General features: G+C 39.4%; 1 protein-coding gene across 1 annotated transcript; it reads right to left on the bottom strand.

Moving 5' to 3' along the window:
- Positions 1-11,584: 11,584 nt before the first annotated feature.
- Positions 11,585-19,023, bottom strand: CD24 (CD24 molecule). The gene is made up of 2 exons (XM_087718694.1): positions 18,876-19,023; positions 11,585-13,059 (listed from the first exon to the last, which is right to left on the bottom strand). Exons 1-2 carry the CDS (start codon positions 18,942-18,944, stop codon positions 12,904-12,906), a joined length of 225 nt encoding a protein of 74 aa, XP_087574820.1. The 5' UTR covers positions 18,945-19,023; the 3' UTR covers positions 11,585-12,903.
- Positions 19,024-22,554: the final 3,531 nt, after the last annotated feature.

The raw sequence follows: 22,554 nt of genomic DNA, 5'->3' as shown, positions 1-22,554 counted from the left end.
CTAAATAGTCATTTGGGATATAGTTTGATATAATGATAAGTTCTTCTATAGCTATTTTTGTTTTCACTTTATGAAAATTACAAGCAACTTTTGCCATTTATAAGCAGTCAGTTAATTTTTATTATCACTTTCTTCTTCCATATCCGCGACAGATTGAAAATATACTCTCATGCCATAAAATATGAATTTGAAAACTCACTTAGCAGACAATTTTGGACACCTACCATTCTGAGGGTTTGTTAATGTCCAGCTTCAATTTTATTATACCATTGGGAAGGGAAAAGAGAAGGAGTTTGACTCGCAGCAAGGATACAACTGCAGAATTTTTCAATCCACCAGAGTCATTGGTGGCTTCAGATGAGGAGTTAGTCTGAGATGATAAAATAGCAATAAATTATATGGTAAAAAGGACTTGAGACTTATCTGGTACTGATAATTGGTAGTGTCTAGTTATCAGAATCCTCTTCGATCGGAGTGTCATATAGACCCAATAATTAAAATAAATAAACAAATCATATTTTTGCAATGGAGGAACCTTGAATGATTTGTACAGAGTATGTTACGTAGTTACAACCATGATTAGAGAGCCAGTTTGGTCTAGTATTTAAGGCATCAGATTTGAAAGCCATGCGTTCTAGTCCCACCTTAGCCACAACAGCAGCTAGTGATTTTGGGCCAGTTGCTCTCAGCCCAACACACCTCACAGGGTTATTGTTGTGGGTACAATCAGAGGAGAAAACGTATGTTGGATATGTTCACTGCTGAGTTATTTGTATAGGCGAGACACAAATGAATAAATCAATCAAATTTAGCATGAATAAGACAAACATGCTAACTATTGTTGGAAGAAATATCCATCTGGTTCAGTTCCAAGCTGGGAGAAAGATACTGGAAACATGGAGGCTGCTGGGAACAATGGTTTAATGATGAACAGAACCACCAGTAATCCTGGGTTCTGGGCAGCTGACCACATGGAGTTGAGAGAGGGGGGTTTATACCTTTCCTTGGGCTTTGGACTTCTCCAGCTTACTACTAGTGATGGTAGCTGAGAGAACTGTGTATTTTCATGAAAAGAAAATAGCAAGCTAATTTTTATCTCTGCATTCACCCGAGGATATCCACATACAGAAAGCAGAATATTTGGTTGGTTGGTGAAATTGCTTCATTCACCAATGTGACCCTGGGTGACTAACATCAGGTTCAAAAAGAAAAAAGAAAACATGGGAGGTCAATCCCATTCAAAATTGATACCCTTAGAAATGGGCTCATCTAGCTAGAAGGCAAATACAAGCCTTGAACACCTTACAAAAAGCTAACAGGACTGGGGCCACCCTAATTTTTGCCAGGGGAATGTTATTCTGCTCCACACATTAGGTGCCGTGAGAAGGCATATTAACTGTCTGATCAGATTCATAGTTTAATAAGACAGTATTTCAAATGCTGCCTTATTAAACAAAGAAGTACAAATGAATGGTCCAGGTTACCTTTTTGTACCTCCTCAAAAAGATCTCTCTGCCAAACCACTTGGTTTTAATCTGCCTGGATGGATGAAACTGAACAAAATTAGCTTGGCACTGGAAGAAGTCCCTGTGCTGTGTATCAGTGGGGCTGGAAAAACTCCCCTTGTTGTGATGTGATACTGATAGACAAATTACTAAACACATTATGCAAGAGTGCCCAAGACATGCATTATCTGATTCTTTAGTAGATCTGCATGAAGGAACACCAGAGCCAATCACCTAGATAGCTGAATTGAACATCCAGTCATGAGGCCTTTGCTGTACCCCATAAATGTTAGTATATAATTATGTAGGTTGTGTGTTTATGTTTACTTCTCTTTGTCAGGCAGTGCCCAGGCTAAGAAACCCCGACTTATAGACAGCTTGTACTTACAAATGGCCTGCCTATTACTAAAAATGGCGGATGGGGCTTTTCTTCCTCAAGCCACTGAAACCCTGAAGCCATGCAATGTTTTCATAAATCACTGAAATCAGACTTTTTAATATACAGCCATTTTCAGTTTTCAAATGAGCCACTTTGGTGTAGTGATTAAGGCATCAGGCTAGAAACCAGAGACTCTAGTCCCACCTTAGTCACAAAGCCAGGTTATCTTGTGCCAGTCCGGTGGTGGGATTCAAATTTTTTTTTTACTACTGGTTCTGTGGGCAGGGCTCGATGGGCGTGGTGTGGTTTGATGGGCATGGCTTGGTGGGTTTGGCAGGGGAAGGATACTGTAAAATCACCATTCCTTCCTCACTCCAGGGCAAGGATACTGCAAAATCCTCATTTCCTCCCAATCAGCTGGGACTCCGGAGGCAGAAAATAGATGGGGATGGGGCCAGTCAGAGGTGGTATTTACCGGTTCTCTGAACTACTCAAAATTCCCTCTACTGGTTCTCCAGAACTGGTCAGAACCTGCTGAATACCACCTCTGGGCCAATCACTTTTCCTCAACTCTAGAAAGGAGGCATTGCCAATTGATTTCTTAAAACCTTACCAAGAAAACTGCAGGGATTAGTCCAGGTAGTCTTCAAAAATTGCACACAATTGAATGGAAGAAAAAACAAATACCTAGAATGATTATAGATAAAGGAGGAAGGGGAATCAGAAACATGGCGTATGAAGAAATTAAACTGTCACACTCAGTGGAACAATCCTAATGAAGTGTTCTCCTGTTACCCTTCCCCCACCATTCAAAAAAGCCTGCTGTTTCTTTTCCTTGAGGAAAGCTGCCATAGCAACTTCAGGGATCACTCTGGAGCACACTAGAAGAGAAATGGTTAAATTTTCTGTCTCCCGGTATTGAGTAGATTTAGGCACGGTTTTGACAAAACTAAGCCATCTGGTGTTTCACCATTTCTCCCCTGATTACTGTATCCTAATCTGAAGCATCCGTGACAGAGTTTCCTTTTCACCTTTGTCTTGACATCTGTTTGTATGACTTTTCTGTTTAAAGTCAACTGAGGTCTCTTTCAAAAGTGTTCCAAATACAGGAAGCTAAATCTTGAGAAACTGCAAATAATCTTTGCCTGTAAGCTGTACCTGGCTGCTTATATGTGGGTGGGAGCCAGAAGGAACTTGAAAATCTATTAGTCTATTCTTTCTTTAAACCTTTCCAATTTATTCTGCTAAAAGTTTGCAAACTACTACTACTATTTGTGTGTGTGTGTAATGCTACAAGTGTATCTAACCTTATTCAGTCACTTCCTTTATCAGAACTCTCTTATCTATCTATATTTCTATCTATCTATCCACCCATCCATCCATCCATCCATCCATCATCTATCTATCTATCTATCATCTATCAATCTATCCATCTATTCATCAGTCTGTCTATTCATCTATCAATTATCTATCTATCTATCTATCTATCTATCTATCTATCTATCTATCTATCTATCTAGGCATCTATCTAGGCATCTATCTAGGCATCTATCTACCTACCTACCTATCATCTATCTATTCTATCTCTATCTACTACTTATCTAACTACCTATTTATCTACCTATCATCTATCTTCCATTTGAAATGATAATAGAGGGATGGACAGATAGATGAATAGGTGAACAAAGAGAGAGTGGGGATAGAGTCATAGAGAGATACTTTTCAATGTCTTCATGTCCATTCAATGAAACAAAAATGACTGAGTATAACAGGAGAGAAAAACAACTTACAGTAACAAACTATTAAATTATATACAGTAGTTGTTTTTATTCCATCACACACCCATGTTACAAAACACCCAATATTTGCTTATTGTTAACATTATATTAAAATACTAGATTAATTTTGACTATCAAAATTATGTCATTCCATATTGACCTTTTCCACCTTTTTCCAACTTTTGCGGGAAGAAGAAGCAACAAGGGTTTTATCATTTTTTTCCTGAAACTTGGGCTAGAAGAGGAAACCTGACAGAATTCTTGTCAAGTTCACTCAGTTAAAAGTTAAAAAAAAAAAAAGAGGACCCATCGTTGAAGCACTCAAAAGAAAAATAAAGTAATGATGACATCTCACCATTCCACAACCGAAGCAAACAAATTAATTCATGGACGGCAATGCAGTAGTTTAGGATGAATTGGCCATTGAAGGCAGAGACTAGGAATGAGGAGCAAGTCCTCTAGAGCACATATCAGCTAATTGGAATGGAGGTCTCTCTCAAGCAAACATAGTGGACCAAATTGGTTAGGCTGGTCTGTGTGTGCTGTCAGAGAAGAAAAATGAAACTTTTGATGGGGAGCTAGAAAACTCAGACGTCACCTTGAAAGCAGACTAGGTGGGCTGAGGATATTGTCAGACTCTGTCCTTCTGAAATTGTAGACAGACTGTCTTTAGGCAGGAGCAAGCAGGTGCAACAATTTCCTGAAAGCAGAATTGCATCAAATCATTAGCATCTCTCCATGTAGTCACTGACTGTGAAAGGTGTAGAACGGCTTCACTGGACAGATTAGGTAATAGCCCATAAGGAAATGAGAAGTCAAACCACAGTTACCTTCAGAAGTCTTGCGTCCCCAAATAATGCATGCATTGCAAAAGGTTAATATAAGAAGTCAAAATTCTTCCTGGTTGAGGTAACCTTTTATTTCAGGCGTTGCTTCCTGCCCAAACAGGCAGAGCAGCTATGAGAACAGACAATGGTGAAATAATATTCAGTTCCATGAGGAATAATGGATATTACAAAATATAGCAACATCAGATCATCAGTATAGTACAGCTACAAAATTTATAAAAATAAATCCCAGGTAATAGAAAAGAAAAAGCTATGGTAAAACAATGGCACTTCTAGTTTGAGACTGTAAGTGCTAAAGCTGAAAGGAAACAAAGTTAAAGGGAAATATGCATGTGTGGAATTTGGTGGAATATCAGCCAGATGTTGGCAGTGTGCAGGCCTTCAGATGGACTACTGGAAGCTCCACCCAGCCTGGCCATGTAGATAATGCTATTTCTATGAATAAATATGGAAAACAAGAGGTTTGTGGCCCGTCTCATATTCTTTGGATCTGGTTATCTAGGTAGACTGTCAAAATGGTTGGTTAAGTAGGTGAAATAATCTATTTCAATCTGATTTTAGACCAAATTTAGAAATAAAACTTAGTCAATCATGTTGGACTTTTTTTGTTTTTGTGGGAAGAAATTGTGGCAGTCTTTATTTGTTGCTTCCCCTAGATTTCTCAGGAACTATTGGTCTCCCTAACAAGGGATTCTTCTACATTATCACTCAAGCTTGAGGCAGGTTGCTTTTGTGAGAGGAACAATTCCTGCTCAATAGCACTGGGGCTGCCATTTTGATTCTGAGACATTTTCCTGTGGATTTGCAATTCATGTCAAAATCTAAACAAAAGCAATGGGAGGGACTGGTGAGAAGAAATTTGATGGCCGTCAGTGTGGCCCATCCTGTTTCAGTTTATCAATAAATCTAACCTAGCTGGCAATATTTCCTCACATTTACAGATGTTAAATAAAACTCCTTCTTGACTAGATTCTAGATTAATCTCGATTTAAGTATCTACCTAAATATATGAGCACACATCTTTAAATGCAAAATGATATGTTTGCTGTTATAGCAGGAAATGTATCCTGCTCTCCGAAGCTGGATTGCTTTATGACCATTCAGATACTGTTAGATGTCAAGTCTCTTTCTCCTTCTGTTTTTTCCTTCTCCTTCTTTTCCCTTGGGGGAGATGGGAGTTGGGTAGAGTTAAAAATTGATTTTTCTGGCTTATGGCCCCATCTGCATAGCCTGCTACTGCAAGATGTAGATGCCCCATTAACAAAAACATGTCCTTCAAGAACAGGTCCTCATGACATCCGTTTATCCTCAGCTTACCTTGGAATCAGCTTATGTTTCTCCTTAGATGTTCCAATGTTAAAGTGATGGTCTGGTGACACAAGTCTTGCAATACCAGTGATATTTGCAATGTTTTATTCATTGTGGTCAATAATTGAGACAGGGGCCGTGACTCTGTTCTTCTATCGTTGGTATTTTACGCTGCAGCAGGCACTCTCTTTCCCCTTTGGTCTCTTGGAACTGTTTTTCAGAACCATTTTGGTCTTAGCCATTGGGAGTTTGGTTATTTCAAATCCCTCTCTCCCCCTTACCAAAGATCTAACTTCCTCCATTTCCACCATCCATGCAAGGCCAGCAACACATATCAATTAGATTAGATCGCACAGGCTGGGCCTCCTCCGAATTCCATCCGCCAGTCAATGTCGACTGGCGACTACACGGAGGAGAGCCTTTTCTGTTGCAGCTCCGACCCTGTGGAACGAGCTCCCCATTGAGATTCATACCCTCACCACCATCCAGACCTTCCGCTCAGCCCTCAAGACCTGGCTCTCCCAGCAGGCCTGGGGATAGGTTTCCAATTTACCCGCCCGAGTGTTGACTGTTGAATGCATGTTGTGGTTTACCATTTTATTTTGTTCACTATTGTTTGTCTCTCAGTACTGCACCCCCTCCCCTTGTGATTGTAAGCCGCCCTGAGTCCCCTCAGGGAGAAGGGCGGCCTATAAATCTTAATAAAATGCAAATGCAAAAAAAAATGCAAAAAAATGCAAAGGCATCAAGGCTGAGCAGGTTGCAGTGATGGGTTCCGGATCCTGTTGCAACCTGTATGATGTAATGGGGCCCAGCGTCCACCACATCAACGTGCACAGCATGCGCATGTATCCTTACCTCCTGTGATGCTCCGCAACACCTCCGCGACACTCCAGCTGCTTGGTGGAGCATTGCACAGGCGCCGTACGCTCCGTGCACATGGGTGGAAGTGCCAAAGAGTTCAAATATCGGTAAGGAGCATGGGCGGGCAGGTGGGTGAGCCCTCTGGAGCACCATACTGGAACAATATCTGGTGTTCCCAGCAGGCACTAGTACACCTGTACTGGGGCGTACTGGTTGTAAACCACCAGTGGCAAATTGACCACTAATTCCACGCTATCAGACCAAGGCAGTAAATGAAACTGTTTGAATCTGCCACAGCACTGGAAAAAGTGACTTATGGCGATTCCCTGCATTTACGATCATCGTGGCATCCCAACAGTCTTGCGATCAAAATTCATGCACTGAGCAACAAGCCATGTATTTATGACATTTGCAGCATCCCAGGGTTATATGTTCACCATTTGCACCACCTTCCCAGCCAGCTTTCAACAAGCAAATTCAATGAAGGAAACCAGATTTGCTTAATGACTATGTGGTTCAATTAAGTGCAGTGATTCGCTTAACAATCTTGGGGAAAATGTAAAATCGGGCACAATTCACTTAACAACCGTCTTGCTTAGCAATGAAAATTCTGATCCCAATTGTGAACGTAAGTCAAAAACTACTTGCATCATCCTGCTTCTCTTACTGCTACAACCAGTGCTGAACTTGAGGCGCCAGGCACCACAGAGCAATTCGTGCTGCAAAGCCTCTGTTTATCATAAATCTATTGACCTGATAAGGAGAGAACTTAATTACTGCAGCCAGGGACTCTGATAAGCAGCTGGCTGGCACCAGCTAGAAAATATATGGAAGGACAGAACATCTTGTTTCATTGTTGACTGAGGAATTTTGGGAATTGAAGTTTAGGCATCTTAAAGTTGCCATGTTTCAGAAACACTATTCTAGACTTCGTGCAATGTCTGTCAAGAATTTGGGGCAGGGGTGAAATGCTACTGGTTAGGACCAGTTCACACGAACCGGTAGTAAAAATGCTACCAGTTTGCTTGAACCGGAAGTAAAAAAAATGCTACTGGTACAGGCAAACCGGTATCTCTGACGACCAGCTGTGACGCACAATTCATATTAGCTAGAATCGTAGGATTTCCTGCTTTCTAGCTAATCTAAATCATGTGGCACAGCGGATTTCCCCCCCCCTCGCTGCTCTACTTACCTTTGCAGGTGTTCTCGGCAGCAGTCACCAGGTCCCATTTTTTTACTCTCTGCACATGCGCGAAAGGTCCTGCACATATGTGGAGGTGGCATGTGCAATCACATTTGTGAACTGGTAGTGAAGGTAAATTGATTTCACCCCTGATTTGGGGGCGACTTTAAGCCTGGGTTTAGAATTTTTTCTGAAGCATGCTACAATCGTGTTTAATGATAGTTCCTCTCAAATGGTAAGGATAGCATCCCTTCCTGCCCTTGTTACTGAGGCAAAGTAGGACAAAACCAGGATTTATGCCAGCTAGTTTTTTTTCTTCTGATTCAAGGATGGAAAAACTACACGTCAATGTAATCATGAAAAAGAGGCTTATGTGTGATGATATTGACACTCCAATATTCCTCCAATAGGGAAACAAAGAAGGGGTTAACATTTTAATCTAACTCCACTGAATTATTTGGTGATTACCCCCCACCCCTTCCTAGACATTCATTTATATGTTACATTAGAAGTGTTCAGATTCCTGAGCATATCCAGGAATTCTCTTTCTTTTTTCCCCAGTCATCAGAGTAGTAATATTTTTTCCCAGGCTTCTGCAGCCAGAGAGGCAGCCAAAGCAGCTACACAGTCCTGGAAAAATACGTAGCTTTTGATTTAGGAAAAGGAAGTGATCCTGGGAGATTTGAAGCATTCCCTTCAAAGGAATGGCAGACTCTTGTTTCTCCAGTATTATATTAAACATTGTGCCATTTGCTTGAAAATTTGGGTTACACTATTGTTATTTATAATATATGTAAATTGACACTTTTAGTTCTTTCTCCTATCCAATTTAATTTAAAAAGTTACTTCTGAATGTGCCTGTGTGTGTGAAAACCTTGGGTGCCAGAGAGCTTTAGGCTTAGCAAGTTTGACACAAGGTTTAATCAATGCTCCACATGCGTCCATATTAGGTGTGCTCAATTTAAAATCAACTCTGTTTGCAGGTCTTTATCACTATAACACATTGTCCAGTTTTTAAAATTGTATCAGTTCATATCTAAAGCTGAAAGTTGCAAGAAACAAAGACATTGAGAGAACCAGAAAAATAAGATATTGCATGGATCTTTAATGTAACAAATGTTTTATTATCAATCTCTGAAGGGCACAAAAGTTTGTATCTGAAGAAAGAAAACATTTAGAAAATTGGCAGGGTAAAACAGAATCAATCGTGCCTCCTAAGCAGCTCTGGGACATTAAGAACATGCAATTAAATGCATTCGTGACCAGGAAATTGAGTGTTTCATTTGACTGATCAGAGGCTGCTCACTGAAGGAGATCAAGTTTACCTTTCAGTAAAGCTTGGAATGTGAGTGCTATTCCCCCTTCCATGAGAATAAGTCCCTTTGAACTACATAAGGTTTCACATTGAGTAAATGTGTCTGGCATGACACTGCATATCTCTGTTTAGCAGAACGGTAGATTTCAGAGAAACCATAGCAGCCAATACCACATAGTGTATTTTAAATGCAGAACTGGTATAAAAATTTCCTGCAGAAGCAAATCATGTCCACAGTATTTCAAAATTGCCTTTTACTATAGAAAAAAAAGGAAACAGAGGTAGACTTGTAGATCCTTCATTGTGACACAATGTAATCATTGGATGATGTTTGCCACTGTTTTAGCCACATTGGAAATCTGAGCCCTCAGATGTCTAAAAGGAAGGGAAGAATAGACTCTAGCTGAAATAAGCTTAATATATCCATATGTACCGTAGATACATATAGAATGCAGATACAGTGAAAAATCACAGGTGTGCAATTCTTGTTCAGTATCATTTTTCACACTATCTGAAGAGCAAAGTGAATAAGCAAGGTCTATTTGGTCTTTTAACTCTTTTGTCTAGAACTGTGTTTCTTAAAATGTGATCCCAGGGCCTAACCTAAGGGTTCTCCAAGATCCCCTTGGGGATTCCCAAAACGAAAATTCTTTGCTAGCCTAGGTTGGAAAACACTTCATTAAAATCCCATCAAACAATTATGAGAAGTGGTAGCCTCAGCAAACATATTAATTTTTAATACAGTAAATATAAATGAATATACGGTAATGTATAAAACAAAAGCTGTTTTGCAGTCATCCATAATTTTTTTAAGAGGCAAGAGTTTCTGAGAGAAAGTTTAAGAAAAAATGGATCTGTGACAAAGTGGATGCTTTGCTTAAAGTTTCTAATTGTGTTCCCAGTGACTTTAAAATTCTACAGGGTCAGCAGTAAATAAAATATATTGAAAAAATTAAAGCAGGGGCATAGCATTAAAAAAGCTCAACTTTTTCAAGACTTTCCAGGATCTTGATTAATCTTGTTAGATAATTTTGACTGATCCAATACTGAATGTATAGTTTAGCTGTGTTTAAATCAGACGTAGGACCTCACACTGCTGCCAACCCAGACTGCAACTATTAGTATAGTTTTGTGCCACACAACTGTTGAAGCCCTAAACTGGGCTTAACACAGTAACAGAGAATCCCCCCCCCAACTCCCCACAAACAGCCCAGGTTATTTTGTATTATCACCTTTTCTAGAGTCCACCCATCAAGTTTCCCACACCGCCCAGATTTAAGAGGGGAAATATTAACATGGAAGAGACTGCCATTTCCCCTATGGCTTGATAAATACACCTTGTTCTCACTGGCATGTTTGCGGTTTCCTCAATGGTTTCATTGTCCTGTGATTAAATTACACTAAGAAACCTTTCCAACTATCTTTTTCTAAGTCAATGAGCAAGGTATACAGAACTCATTCAGTTTTAATGTGGTTAGAAGCCAGGGCAATCACAGAAAGGAGATAAAGGTTTTTCACTGTATGCTTCTGCAGCTTATTCCAGTCTCTTTCAAAGTTCTTCGTCCAGTCTTTTTGAAGCAATGTTAAGCAATTCAATTATCCTGCACTGACTAGAGCAGAAGTTGGACATATAATTAGATTTGATTAACAGATACCAAATAATGCTGCTTCTCTAAATCAAATTATGAAACAAAAAAAAAGCCAGCATTGTAACTAGCTTTTAAAAAGAGGTTCAAATAATTTTAACTAGTCTCCCAAATGCAGGTTAGTAACCTTTTCGTAGCCACTTCTTTTTCAAAAGTTATAGCAGCTGCCTGACATGTTTTTATAACAGTATATAATGCAAACAATGCAATGCATTGCAAACTGCACCTCCAGTTTTTTTATTACTATTATCCCTGTCTTAGCTTATATAGTATACTATATTCATAATGATAAACACTGATTTCCTTGTTGTAGCTATTTCATCTTATGATTCCATTGAATTTTGTTATTTTCCCAAGAGAAGAAAAATCCAGAAGTGGATATATTTAAGATATAAGGGTGTTAGAGCTGTGTGGTCTTTCAGGTGAGATTACAAAAAGTGCATCGAAGCACATAGGAGCCCTTAAAGCAAAGGTATATTTTCCTAGGACCTGCAGACACCTTCTTTCAGTTGTAGGAACCCCCCTCTCAAAATAGACCTTCTGGTCCCCAGCCTCAGAGATGCCACCAGATTCAATCCATGGCCATTGAAATATCCTAAATGAAGCAAACAAATCCTGTTGAGTGTACGGTCACTGACAAGATTATTAGGAATAGAACTTTAATGTTTTTTTTTTAAATCCGGTTACCCAATTAGAGAAAGCTCTGCCCTAATTGTTAGCAGAACATTAAAGATCTGATTATCAAAAAAACTAGAATGTACAAGAATTAGATCCATTGTTTTATTTGTAGTTTGATTTAAAATTATAGCATAATCACATAATGAAGTCAAACAGTGTACTCAATACAAAAGGAATGCATACATCCCTCCCCCCACCCCCATGTTTTATTATGTAGGTACCTGACAATGCAATGGATGTGTACAGACTCTGGGTAAATGACTAAATCAAAGAGACAAGTGTGCATTTAAAAAGCCATGATCACGCATACTAACTGAACAAGACTATGGGTGTGGTTCTGCCTACAAGACTTTCCATTATTTATTTCTGAAGAGCCAAACATTTGGATAACATTTTAGTACCAGTTTTAGTTCAAATTACTGTACAGAACATTTAGCATAGAAATAATTTGTGCAAATATATCAGTTTCAATCTTTAAAAGATACACACTTTAAGGATTAATATTTCAGGATTTAAACATTGTGTATTTTCACTCAACATAAAATTATTTGCCCAAAGATGTTTCATTGAAAGGATCAAATAAACACTAATTGCACCAAAACTGACATTTAGAAATTACCCCCAGAAACTTTTAGGAGGAGGCTACCATAAGAAAAACTATTCAAGTTTAATTATGTAAGTTGATTCCTTATTTCCTTATTACTTATTTTATATTAGCTATTAGCACATATTCTTATAATAGATTTTAAATATCTTATTCTGCTGGTGCATTTGGTTCACTTACAACTTTAATAACATTGAAAAAATACAGTAAATGTTTTCCAATTGGTTTTAAATTATGCAAACTTCAATTTTGAACCTTTATAACAGATTTTTTTTAAATCAATGGAATAATTAGAAAATTCCAAAGTGAAATTTTGAATGGAATTACTTCTGCTGGATATCCTTGGATCTTAAATGGAGAAAAAAAAAACATTCGGTGCTTTTTTTTTTTCATTTTTTACTGGTTTTATAAGCTTAGAGGATGAGCGTCATTTTCAAATTAAGCTTATTTTGTGTAGCTTTATCAACTCTTTCCTCTCTGAAGGCATGATCCATGGTTTGTCAAGTTGTATTTCTCTTACATTAGGAGTTCAAGGTGTGGAATATTGGAGTCCATAGGTTGCTTTGTGAATCAAATTATTTTTGAAGGAAGATTGATTCAATTCATCAGGTATACTTATCAAGAGTCTTGGTCAATTTGGTAACTGTGATTTAACTGTTGCTTAAACTGTACTGGCTGGATACAAGTATTTTATGTTGTTGTTTTTTTATAATTCTCAGAATACGAAGGTCTCACTATCTTAGATGAATTAGGAAACTTGGTAGGGAAGGATGTTGTTTTCCCAGACCAGATGCTTTAACAAAAGTACAGAAGAGAGACCGAGAGTATGAAGAGGCCAGTAGTTGACTGAAGATTATTTCCATGTCCTTTGGTGGTGTTTGTGCTAAGTGACACAGCAGTCACAGCTGAATTATTGCCCGGAGCATCAGTACTTGTTTTATTTTCTCCTCCCTAAATAGGTAAAAGAAAAAAAAAATAGGATTGTAAAATCAATCAGTACATTTTGCATTCTGACTTCCATGGCTTATAATGTATTGGTCTATGTTATTACATTAGTCTACATAGAGTGATTGTGAAGATAGTGTTTGTTTGTTTTTAATTTCACCATGAAATACACATTCATATACAGTTTCACTGCCCTTTCTAAAAAGTAACTTTAAAGAGCATAATTGCATATTCAGAAATAAGTCCCAAGGTAAGCAAGGATTGCAATAATATACCATATTTTTCAGAGTAAAAGACGCACCTGTTTCCCTCAAAAAAGAAGCTGAAAATCTGGGTGCGTCTTATACACCGAATGCAGCACTTTTTACCTCCCGAAACCCTGCCCCCTTCACCAAAATGGGCCTTTAGGTTTATGTTCCTGGGGGCTGGGGAGGGCAGAAATGAGTGAAACATGGGCCAGTTTTTGCAAAAAATGCTCATTTTTGCCCCCTTGAACCCTCTACAAAGCTCCTAAAGGCTGTTCATGCCTTGGGGGGGGGGAACCAGGCCCGTTTCCACAAAAAATGGGCTGTTTTGGGGAGGTCTGCAGAGTGAAAAAACTTTTGCCTCTTCAAAATCTTGGTGCGTCTTACACTCCAAAAATACATTATACGTTAATTGTATGTAATATGCTAAGCAAACAATATAAAATGTTTATGTTGCGATATATCAATGATGAGGCAAATAGTCAATAAGGAAAGAACTCCATGACAGCTAGAATGAGAATCCACAGTCCAGCTTTTTCTATATCCCCTACCAATAATGACGCTGAGAACTTGGAAATAATTCTCTGACACAGTGGTGGGTTTCAAAATTTTTTAGAACCTCTTCTGTAATTGTGGCCTGCTTTGTGGAAGTGGCTTGCTGGCCATGTGACTGGGTGGGAGTGGCTTGCCAGCCGTGTGACTGGGTGGGCGTGGCCAACTTGTAAAATGTGGTGAAACACACTTAACAACACTCTTGCTTAGCAACCAAAATGTTGGCTCAGAAACTCTAGTATTTGAAGCACGCAAGTGTTAAAGCTGTCAAGTTACAAGACCCTTGTACCCCTAACCCTTTAGAAAAAAACCCCAGGGGTGTTCAAACTTGACAGCTTTAAGACAGAATTCCTCCTCTCCCTCTTCATCTTAATGATGTGCAGACGGGTGGGGGAAGGGAGCTGGAACCGGTTCTGAACGGCACTGTAGATTTGTGGAACCTCTTCTATAGAAAAGGTGAGAACTGGCAGGAACCCACCCCTGCTTTGACATCAACATACTAATCACTAATCCCCCCAATACTTCCTCATCTATCAAATCACAATTTCGCTGAAATGTATTTTTTCTTTTTTAACTTTGTCAGATTTTACTGAGACTACGTCAAAAAGTTAGCAATCAGAAAATGAAAATACTATTAGAGGTAATCTTAGATAGAAGAATTGATAGTGTGTCATTCTTGCTCCAGTTGAGTTTACAAAGAAGTCTACCACTAAATTCAGACACAACATGCTTGTTTGATTTTGGCTTACATGATATGAAAAACCTTATTTCCAGCTTATTTAACATTTCTGATTAACCAATCACATTAACAATGCTGGATATTATTGATACTTTAGGAAAGTGGAAGATTTTAAAGGTGAAAAGTTTGAAACAGGGTAATTAAATAGCTACAAGACCAGGGATAAAATTGCATAAGAAATTAATTTATTTTTTTGTTCTGGTTATTGCATGCCATAGCAGGCAGATGAAATGTGTCTTAGGAATTTAAATTACTTGAAATGATTTTCATGGCACAGGTATTATTTCTTTTGTTTTGGTTACTATGTAGTCAACAAGACTTTTAGAAACCTGACAACAACATAAAATCTGGCTCAAAGAATGACATGAATGGGATAAGCACATACCACACTTTCAGATCTGCTATTAGATCTGAGCGCATGCATTGTCTGTCTCCAGCCGTTTAGCACTAATGTTTATTTCAAGAATTTTTAAAAAGTTGCATAGAATTAGAAAAGCAGGAGTATGCTGACTGAGCTAAAACACCTCTTTAAACCAAGTTGGATTATGGCTCAACTTGCTTTGTGATCCCAAGTATTACAATTTACGGCTAAATTTGTAGCCTGAACCTAGTCAACTGTGGTTTATTCAATAAGCCATGGAACACAGGTTTGTGAAATTTGTGAATCAGGTCACAAAAATACCAATGTCTTCTGTACTGCAACGCCAATCTGATATGGTGGTTTTATAACAGGTTTGAAACTAGAAGAATATGAATTCCAGTCATCCCTACCAGGCAGATGAGGGTAGGAAATCACCTCCACAGGAAGGCTAAAACTACTTTTATTGAGATTGGCTAAATAAGAGAAACTTGCGACTCTAACTGTGGTATCTTCTCCATGTAGATCAGTGTACTAGAGACCCACGTCTGAATATTATCTGGATATATTGGATTTTACACCCCGTCAACAGAACTTGCATATCTCAGTCAAGGACGGCTTCCTTACTCACTACAGTTCTAGTCCAGCTTTAGGCATGAAGCAGCTGGATGACTTGGGTCAATCCCTCTCAAATCATAGGAAGAAGGAAAGGACAATCCCCACCCCTTCAAATGTTGCCATAAAAATTGTATGGACCTGTCCTGGCACTCACTAGGAGTGAAGATTGTCCCAGTCTATGGGAGGATAGACCAAGTTGACTATCCGTCCCTGTCCTACTGTCCCCATTTATATGTACTCATTTTATGTGTTTATGGCTGTTTTGCTTACATATTCATTTATTTATGCCATTTTTTCATGTGTCCATGTCTATACTGATACTTGTTTCCTTGTACTTGTTGACAAAATAAATAAATAAAAGTAAATAAATAAATAAAAAGTTATGTCATGCTAATGATGTCAGACTTCATGACCTGTAGGAAGAATATCTGGCACATCTGGCAGCTGAGAAAGTGTTGGAAAGCAGAACAGGTGTTTTTTTTACTATTTACTTCAACTAACAGTAATAGATGAAAAGTTGTCATATGGAGATTGCAAACCCACCATAATATTCCCCAAATAACATATGTTAATATATCAAGTCAATTTCACCCCATCCATTTCAAGTGGAGATATGTTTCAAAATTTATACTCAATAAGCATTGACCCGAGTCCAGTCAAGTTTAAGAGGCAGCATTCATATCTGCTCATATACTATCCACATTAAAATTTTAAATTCAGAAATCCTACACACAAAAATATTTTTCCTTAATAAATGGAATTCCAACTTGTAAAGTGCACTTAGAGGCTTGCCACCTAATTCTCTACTGTATATTCTGGTTGTTTAGGGTAAGTTCTCATGTTGCATTTCACACTTACAGAGCAACACCACCATGTACAGCTAACATATGTTTTAGTTAGCTATGAAGTTGAAGTCAGGAGGCTGGGAAGATATACGGCACATAGAAAGCATTATATTCAAGGAAATCATTTTGTTACATACTACAAAGGAAATTCTCTGTTGTTAAGTTGTTTTTTCTACTAGACCCTTACAATAACAAGTTCACTGCCACAAAAAGCTGCAAGATTATCTAACAACTAAAAAGGAAACCCTATAGATATATAATCAAACTTTTCATGCCCTTCCAATCCCTTCTCAAAATGTTTCTCCAAAGTCCCTTTTAAGTATTCATTTCTGCTAAATATTCATTCCGGTTTTAGTCTTTGCTACGCAAACACTTTCGCGTGCCTTCAACTGTCTGCTAAGCTGATATAAGGTAACAAGACTGCAATGCAAGTCCTCATTTTTTTTTGAAACTGGCTACATAAAATATTAACCTGCAAAGCTTTTATTGTTCTAACATTGAGCCAAATGTTACATCTCATCCAGAAATTCCAATGGAAAAGGAGTCTATGGAAGTCCCGACTAGTGATTTTTTTAAATGCCAAGTCAGACAGGGCTTCCCAAATTTCTCCAAAGATTTACATAATAATGAAAGGCATGATAAAGCATATACTGCATATTTCTAGAAAGTTAATACTTGAAAGCTTATTTAATAAAAATAGGAGATTCTTAAACTATCTGCTGTACTAAAATTCACAAGAGGGAGTCTCTGCTTCTATAGCAGTATCCAGCAGTAAGGAAAAAATAGGGCTATGCAGAAGTCTGAATTCTAAAAGCAAAATAGGATTTGGAATGTGTGTATGTATATGTGTGTGTGTGTGTGTGTGTGTATATATATATATATATACACATACACACACACACACACACACACACACACACACACATACATACATTCAGCATCACAAGCCAAAGTGAATTTCTAAAAAGTGTTAGAGAGGGCAGTAACAGAAGACACAGCTCCTCTTCCATAGATCCCTTACATACCCACACACCTCCAAATTACATATAGCCTTTCCATCTGGATCTCCACACAACTCAAGTACAGTACACAAAATTATACACTGAGAATAGAGTGTAAAATCCACAAAGAAATCGGACAGCGAAATAGTGAGATCTCTCAGCAAATGCTCTTCAACGCAGCAAGAAAATCTAACATGGGGAGGAGGGGGCAACAAACATAGCATGCAGGTTTTGTTACATTCCAACTCAGTTACTCTAGCCACTATGTATTGAGTTCAGCAACACTACTAGATGGTCTTCAGTCCTACTCTAGCAATAGCACTTAGACTTATATACCGCTTCACAGTGCTTTACAGACCCCTCTAAGCAGTTTACAGAGTCAGCGTATTGCCCCCAACAATCTATTTCCTCATTTTACCCATCTCCCAAGCTGCTAGTCTTTTAGGAAAAGGGAAATGGCAGACTTGCCAGGTAACTGCGTTTTCCTACTTTCAAGTTTCCACAGAACATAGCTTTCATATCACACTGATGATGGTTAACAATGGAATTAGTTTAAAAAGCCACTCTAGACAGCTTTTGCAAAACTGTTAAAAACTGCTTCAGGAGGTAGCTTTTCAGATACTTTATTCCAATTCAATTGCAGTTTAACCAACAGACAATTTTATTTCATCCAAAACTACACAAGAAGTCTAGTTTTATTCCCTCAATGGCTTAGCATATGGGTACTTGCCTTCACCAGCCTGAAGTGGTTGGGATTACAAATATTCAGGCGCGAATTCCTAATGATTTAACTTAGTCATAATTCAATGGGATTTTTATTTTTATTTATATAGAATTGCAAAAGGAAGTCTTACTAAAGGGGAAGGGGTGGTCAAGTTTTCTTTTTAAAAAAAAAAAAAAAAAGCAAAAGAATTTACTTTCCGTAAAAAAAATAATGATCAGAAGTGGGGAAGAAAGCTCAATCCTTCCTACGAAATTGGGAAAAGAAGATTGGAATTGCAAATCTGGAAAACTAAGTTAGAGAATGGAATTCCAGGATTCATCCACACATGCCATTAAATCGTGCTTAAATTCAGTTTACTGAATGAACCACAGCTGGCTAAGTTTACCCAACTGGCTACGCCCCAACCAACCATGCCACACTTAAAGGTTCAGAGAGATCTGGAAACTTTAAAAAAAAAACTTTGTCGGTATCATTCCCCCCCCCCCTCACCCGAGCGCCCCCCCACCCCGCTCAAAATTGCAACTTCAGGAATGCAACTTCGCGCGCGGCTGGAAAGCAAAACCCGGATAGGATCCCCTTAGGAGGATGGGGGCAACGGTTATAAGAATTAATGTCCTCTGATTCACTCCCCCCATCCTACACCTATTCCCGCGGCGAGCGGGGGGGGAGGTGTCCCGCTGCTGAGTTATGGAGAGAAGCGAACCCGCGGCGGCCTCGTGGTCGTTCGCTCGGGCGCTAACCTGAGAGGGTGAAAGCAACGCCAAGAGAAAAAGCCCGAAGACGAGCCGCCAAGCCAGCGCCCTGCCCATGTCTGCTCGTGCCGGGAGCGCTGCTCGTCGCGTCCCGCAAGTACTACTCCTGAGGTGGAGAGGCGGCGGGCGGCTTTTATGCCCGCGCCAAGCGGCGGGGAGGAGGGGGGCGGGTCCAGGGACTCCTCGCCACCGCCTCCTTTTTTTCTTGTTCTGTTTTTTTGGGACGCCCACCCCCCGCTCCCTCCTCCTCTGACTCCCTTTTGCAGTTCAGGAGCGCGCCTTTCCCTACTGGCCGAAGGAAATAAAAACACCAGCGTGGCTAAACGGGGAAGGAACGAGGGAGGAAAGGAACGCTGGAGCGGGGATGCTCCTGGGTTCTTTAATTTCAATACAAAAGCTGCCGGACTTCCCACTTTCTTACCGACTTGATTCTAGCAAGAGAAGGGGGAGGGGGGGCTGCCCATTCTCCGGAATACTGTTTTGATAGTCATATCTCTCACCTTCTTTCTCCTTCTCCTAGAACAGTGGTTCCCAAACTTGGCAACTTTAAGACTTGTGGACTTCAACTCCCAGAATTCTCCAGCCAGCTGCTGCTGGCTGGAGAATTCTGGGAGTTGAAGTCCACAAGTCTTAAAGTTGCCAAGTTTGGGAACCACTGTCCTAGAAGGATAGTTATGTATAACTTGGAAAGATCTCTAGGTCATCCCAAGGGAGATGTCTTGGTATATAAACTTCGATTAATTCAGACTCATCTAAACGATGAATTCAGACTCATCTAAACCAGGGGTGAAATCCAGCAGGTGCTGACAGGTTCTGGAGAATCAGTAGTGGAAATTTTGAGTAGTTCAGAGAACTGGAAAATTCCACCCCTGGCTGGCCCCAGAAAGGGGTGGGAATGGAGATTTTGCAGCATCCTCTTCCTGCCATGCCCATCAAGCCACACCACCACGCCCACCAAGCCACGCCCACAGAACCGGTAGTAAAAAAAATGAATTTCACCACTGATCTAAACATGAATTCAGACTCATCTAAATGATGAATTCAGATTCCTCTAAACTTTGATGAATTCAGATTATAATCAACTTTCCTGTTTTAGAAGACTAGTATCCCCCCTCCCCTTGAGTTCCTAGGATGCCAAAACAGAAGTAAAGAAAAAAAACTGGCAGATGAGATCTCACAGCCACTGAACTATATCTTTCAGAGATCCCGGAGCACCAGGGAACTGCCAGAGGACTGGAAAAGAGTTGATGTGGTTCCCATCTTCAAAAAAGGAAACAAAATAGATCCAGGAAACCATAGACCTATCAGCCTGACCTCAATACCAGGAAAGATTCTGGAAAAGATAATCAAGCAACGAATTAGCGAACACCTAGATGTAAACAAAGTAATAGCCAAAAGCCAACATGGGTTTGTCAAAAACAGACCATGTCAGACTAATATTATTGCATTCTTTGATAATGTGACAAAATTAGTGGACCAGAGGAATGCCATCAATATAGTTTACTTGGACTTCAGTAAGGCATTTGATAAGGTAGACCATAACCTTCTACTAGATAAAGTAGAAGAATGTGGGTTAGACAGCATCACCACCAGATGGATTCATAACTGGCTGGCCAACCGCACTCAATCTGTAGTCCTCAATGGAACTGCATCTATATGGAGGGAAGTATGCAAGTGTACCCCAAGACTCTGTTTTAGGCCCAGTATTTTTCAACATCTTCATCAATGATTTGGATGAGGGAATAAATGGGGAACTCATCAAATTTGCATATGACACCAAGCTGGCAGGAATAGCCAACACTTCAGAAGACAGGCTTCAGATACAGAAGGATCTTGACAAACTTGAACATTGGGCACTATCTAATAAAATGAAATTCAATGGTGAAAAGAGTAAGGTTCTACATTTAGGCAAAAAAAATAATGAAATGCACAGGTACAGTATAGGTGGTACCTTCCTCAATAGTAGTAACTGTGAGAGGGATCTTGGAGTCCTAGTGGACAACCATTTAAATATGAGCCAGCAGTGTGCAGCAGCTGCCAAAAAGCCAACACAGTTCTTGGCTACAAAAACAGAGGGATAGAATCAAGATCACGTGAAGTGTTAATACCACTTTATAATGCCTTGGTAAGGCCACACTTGGAATACTGCATTCAGTTTTGGTTGCCACAATGTAGAAAAGATGTGGAGACTCTAGAAAGAGTGCAGAGAAGAGCAACAAAGATGATTAGGAGACTGGAGACTAAAACATATGAAGAACGGTTGCAGGAACTGGGTATGTCTAGTTTAATAAAAAGAAGGACTAGGGGAGACATGATAGCAGTGTTCCAATATCTCAGGGGTTGCCACAAAGAAGAAGGAGTCAAACTATTCTCCAAGGCACCTGAGGGTAGAACAAGAAGCAATGGGTGGAAACTAATCAAGGAGAGAAGCAATTTGGAACTGAGGAGAAATTTCCTGACAGTTAATACAATTAATTAGTGGAACAGCTTGCCTCCAGAAGTTGTGAATGCCCCAACACTGGAAGTCTTTAAGAAGATGTTGGATAGCCATTTGTCTGAAATGGTATAGGGTTTCCTGCCTAGGCAGGGGGTTGGACTAGAAGACGTCCAAGGTCCCTTCCAACTCTGCTATTGTATTAAGTATGGTGGTATTTCTTTTGGCGGAAGCTAAATCACATTTAAAAAATAAGTAACTGGTTCCTCTCCATGGAAGCCTTACTCTGTGCAAGTCCTGGGACCTTCTCTTTGTCCAAATGCAGTTCTGAAAACTCAAGTGTTACTGGTCATGTGCTGATCACCATTCCTTAAAAGAGGTCATATAATAAGTTTTGGCATATTTTGAATTAGCAGTGGTGCAACTACTAATTGGCCTTTGGGCAGAAACTTGTTTCCTACCACTAAATGGCAGGAAACTGTGGTGAGATGAGTCTTTACTCTGGCTCATCAGGGAAGGATGCCCCTTTCTTCTTAATTCATAAATTAGTTCTTCATCAGGGACAGCTTGCTAGGCAGGATCATAGTAAACAGGTTGTGGTTTTCCTTTTACAATATATTTCTTTTCCAAAACAAACTTGATGTTCATTTATCCGAAGGTGCAAAAAGAACAAGAAGCTGTTCTAGTCTGGACCAATTACCCACTAACAGAAGTGACAGTTGCCTAGAATGTGGAGAGAATTGATTGTGTTGTTCTTGAATCTATAGTAACCAAAGGAAGAGAAAGAAGAGTAGCATACTAGATGTGAAAAGACCAAATGTTGGTGAACTCCAAGGACAGATAGGTGGCTTATCACAGCTTCAATTCCTTAAGAAAAAAAATGTCCAGGAAGAGTTGGAAATCTTACAAGATTGGATGGGATGAAGCTGCAAACAATCCCTACAAGGAAAAAATAAAAGAAATCTAAGAATGCCAGCTCTCCAAAATTGATTATGTACCATCATGTTGATGCCAACTTAGGCGCCACATAGATTTTCTCCTTAAAGAGTCCAGTAATCTAAAATGCTGATCATGAAGAAGAATAACACCGGAGGACGGGGAATTGAAGAAGAAGATGGACTAGGTACCGTTCAGAAATAGTAGGAACTGTATCAGAAAGGCTAAAATCAAGAATGTGTTGAGGCTTGCAAGAAATGAAAAAGAAAAACCAGCAAGATTTTGGGAGGGGGCATA

Source organism: Thamnophis sirtalis, unplaced genomic scaffold (genome assembly GCF_051295495.1).
Source record: "Thamnophis sirtalis isolate CommonGarterSnake01/CBP01778 unplaced genomic scaffold, rThaSir2_p1.2 scaffold_6, whole genome shotgun sequence".
NCBI classification, from domain to species: Eukaryota; Metazoa; Chordata; class Lepidosauria; order Squamata; family Natricidae; genus Thamnophis; species Thamnophis sirtalis.
This window is presented reverse-complemented; position numbering and strand designations above follow the sequence as displayed.

Bases quoted from the DNA above. Each gene is read 5' to 3' on its own strand.
- CD24 (XM_087718694.1), bottom strand. From the start codon at position 18,944: ATGGGCAGGGCGCTGGCTTGGCGGCTCGTCTTCGGGCTTTTTCTCTTG. The intron at 13,060-18,875 runs GTTAGCGCCCGA...TTACCTATTTAG, and splicing joins CGTTGCTTTCACCCTCTCAG to GGAGGAGAAAATAAAACAAG.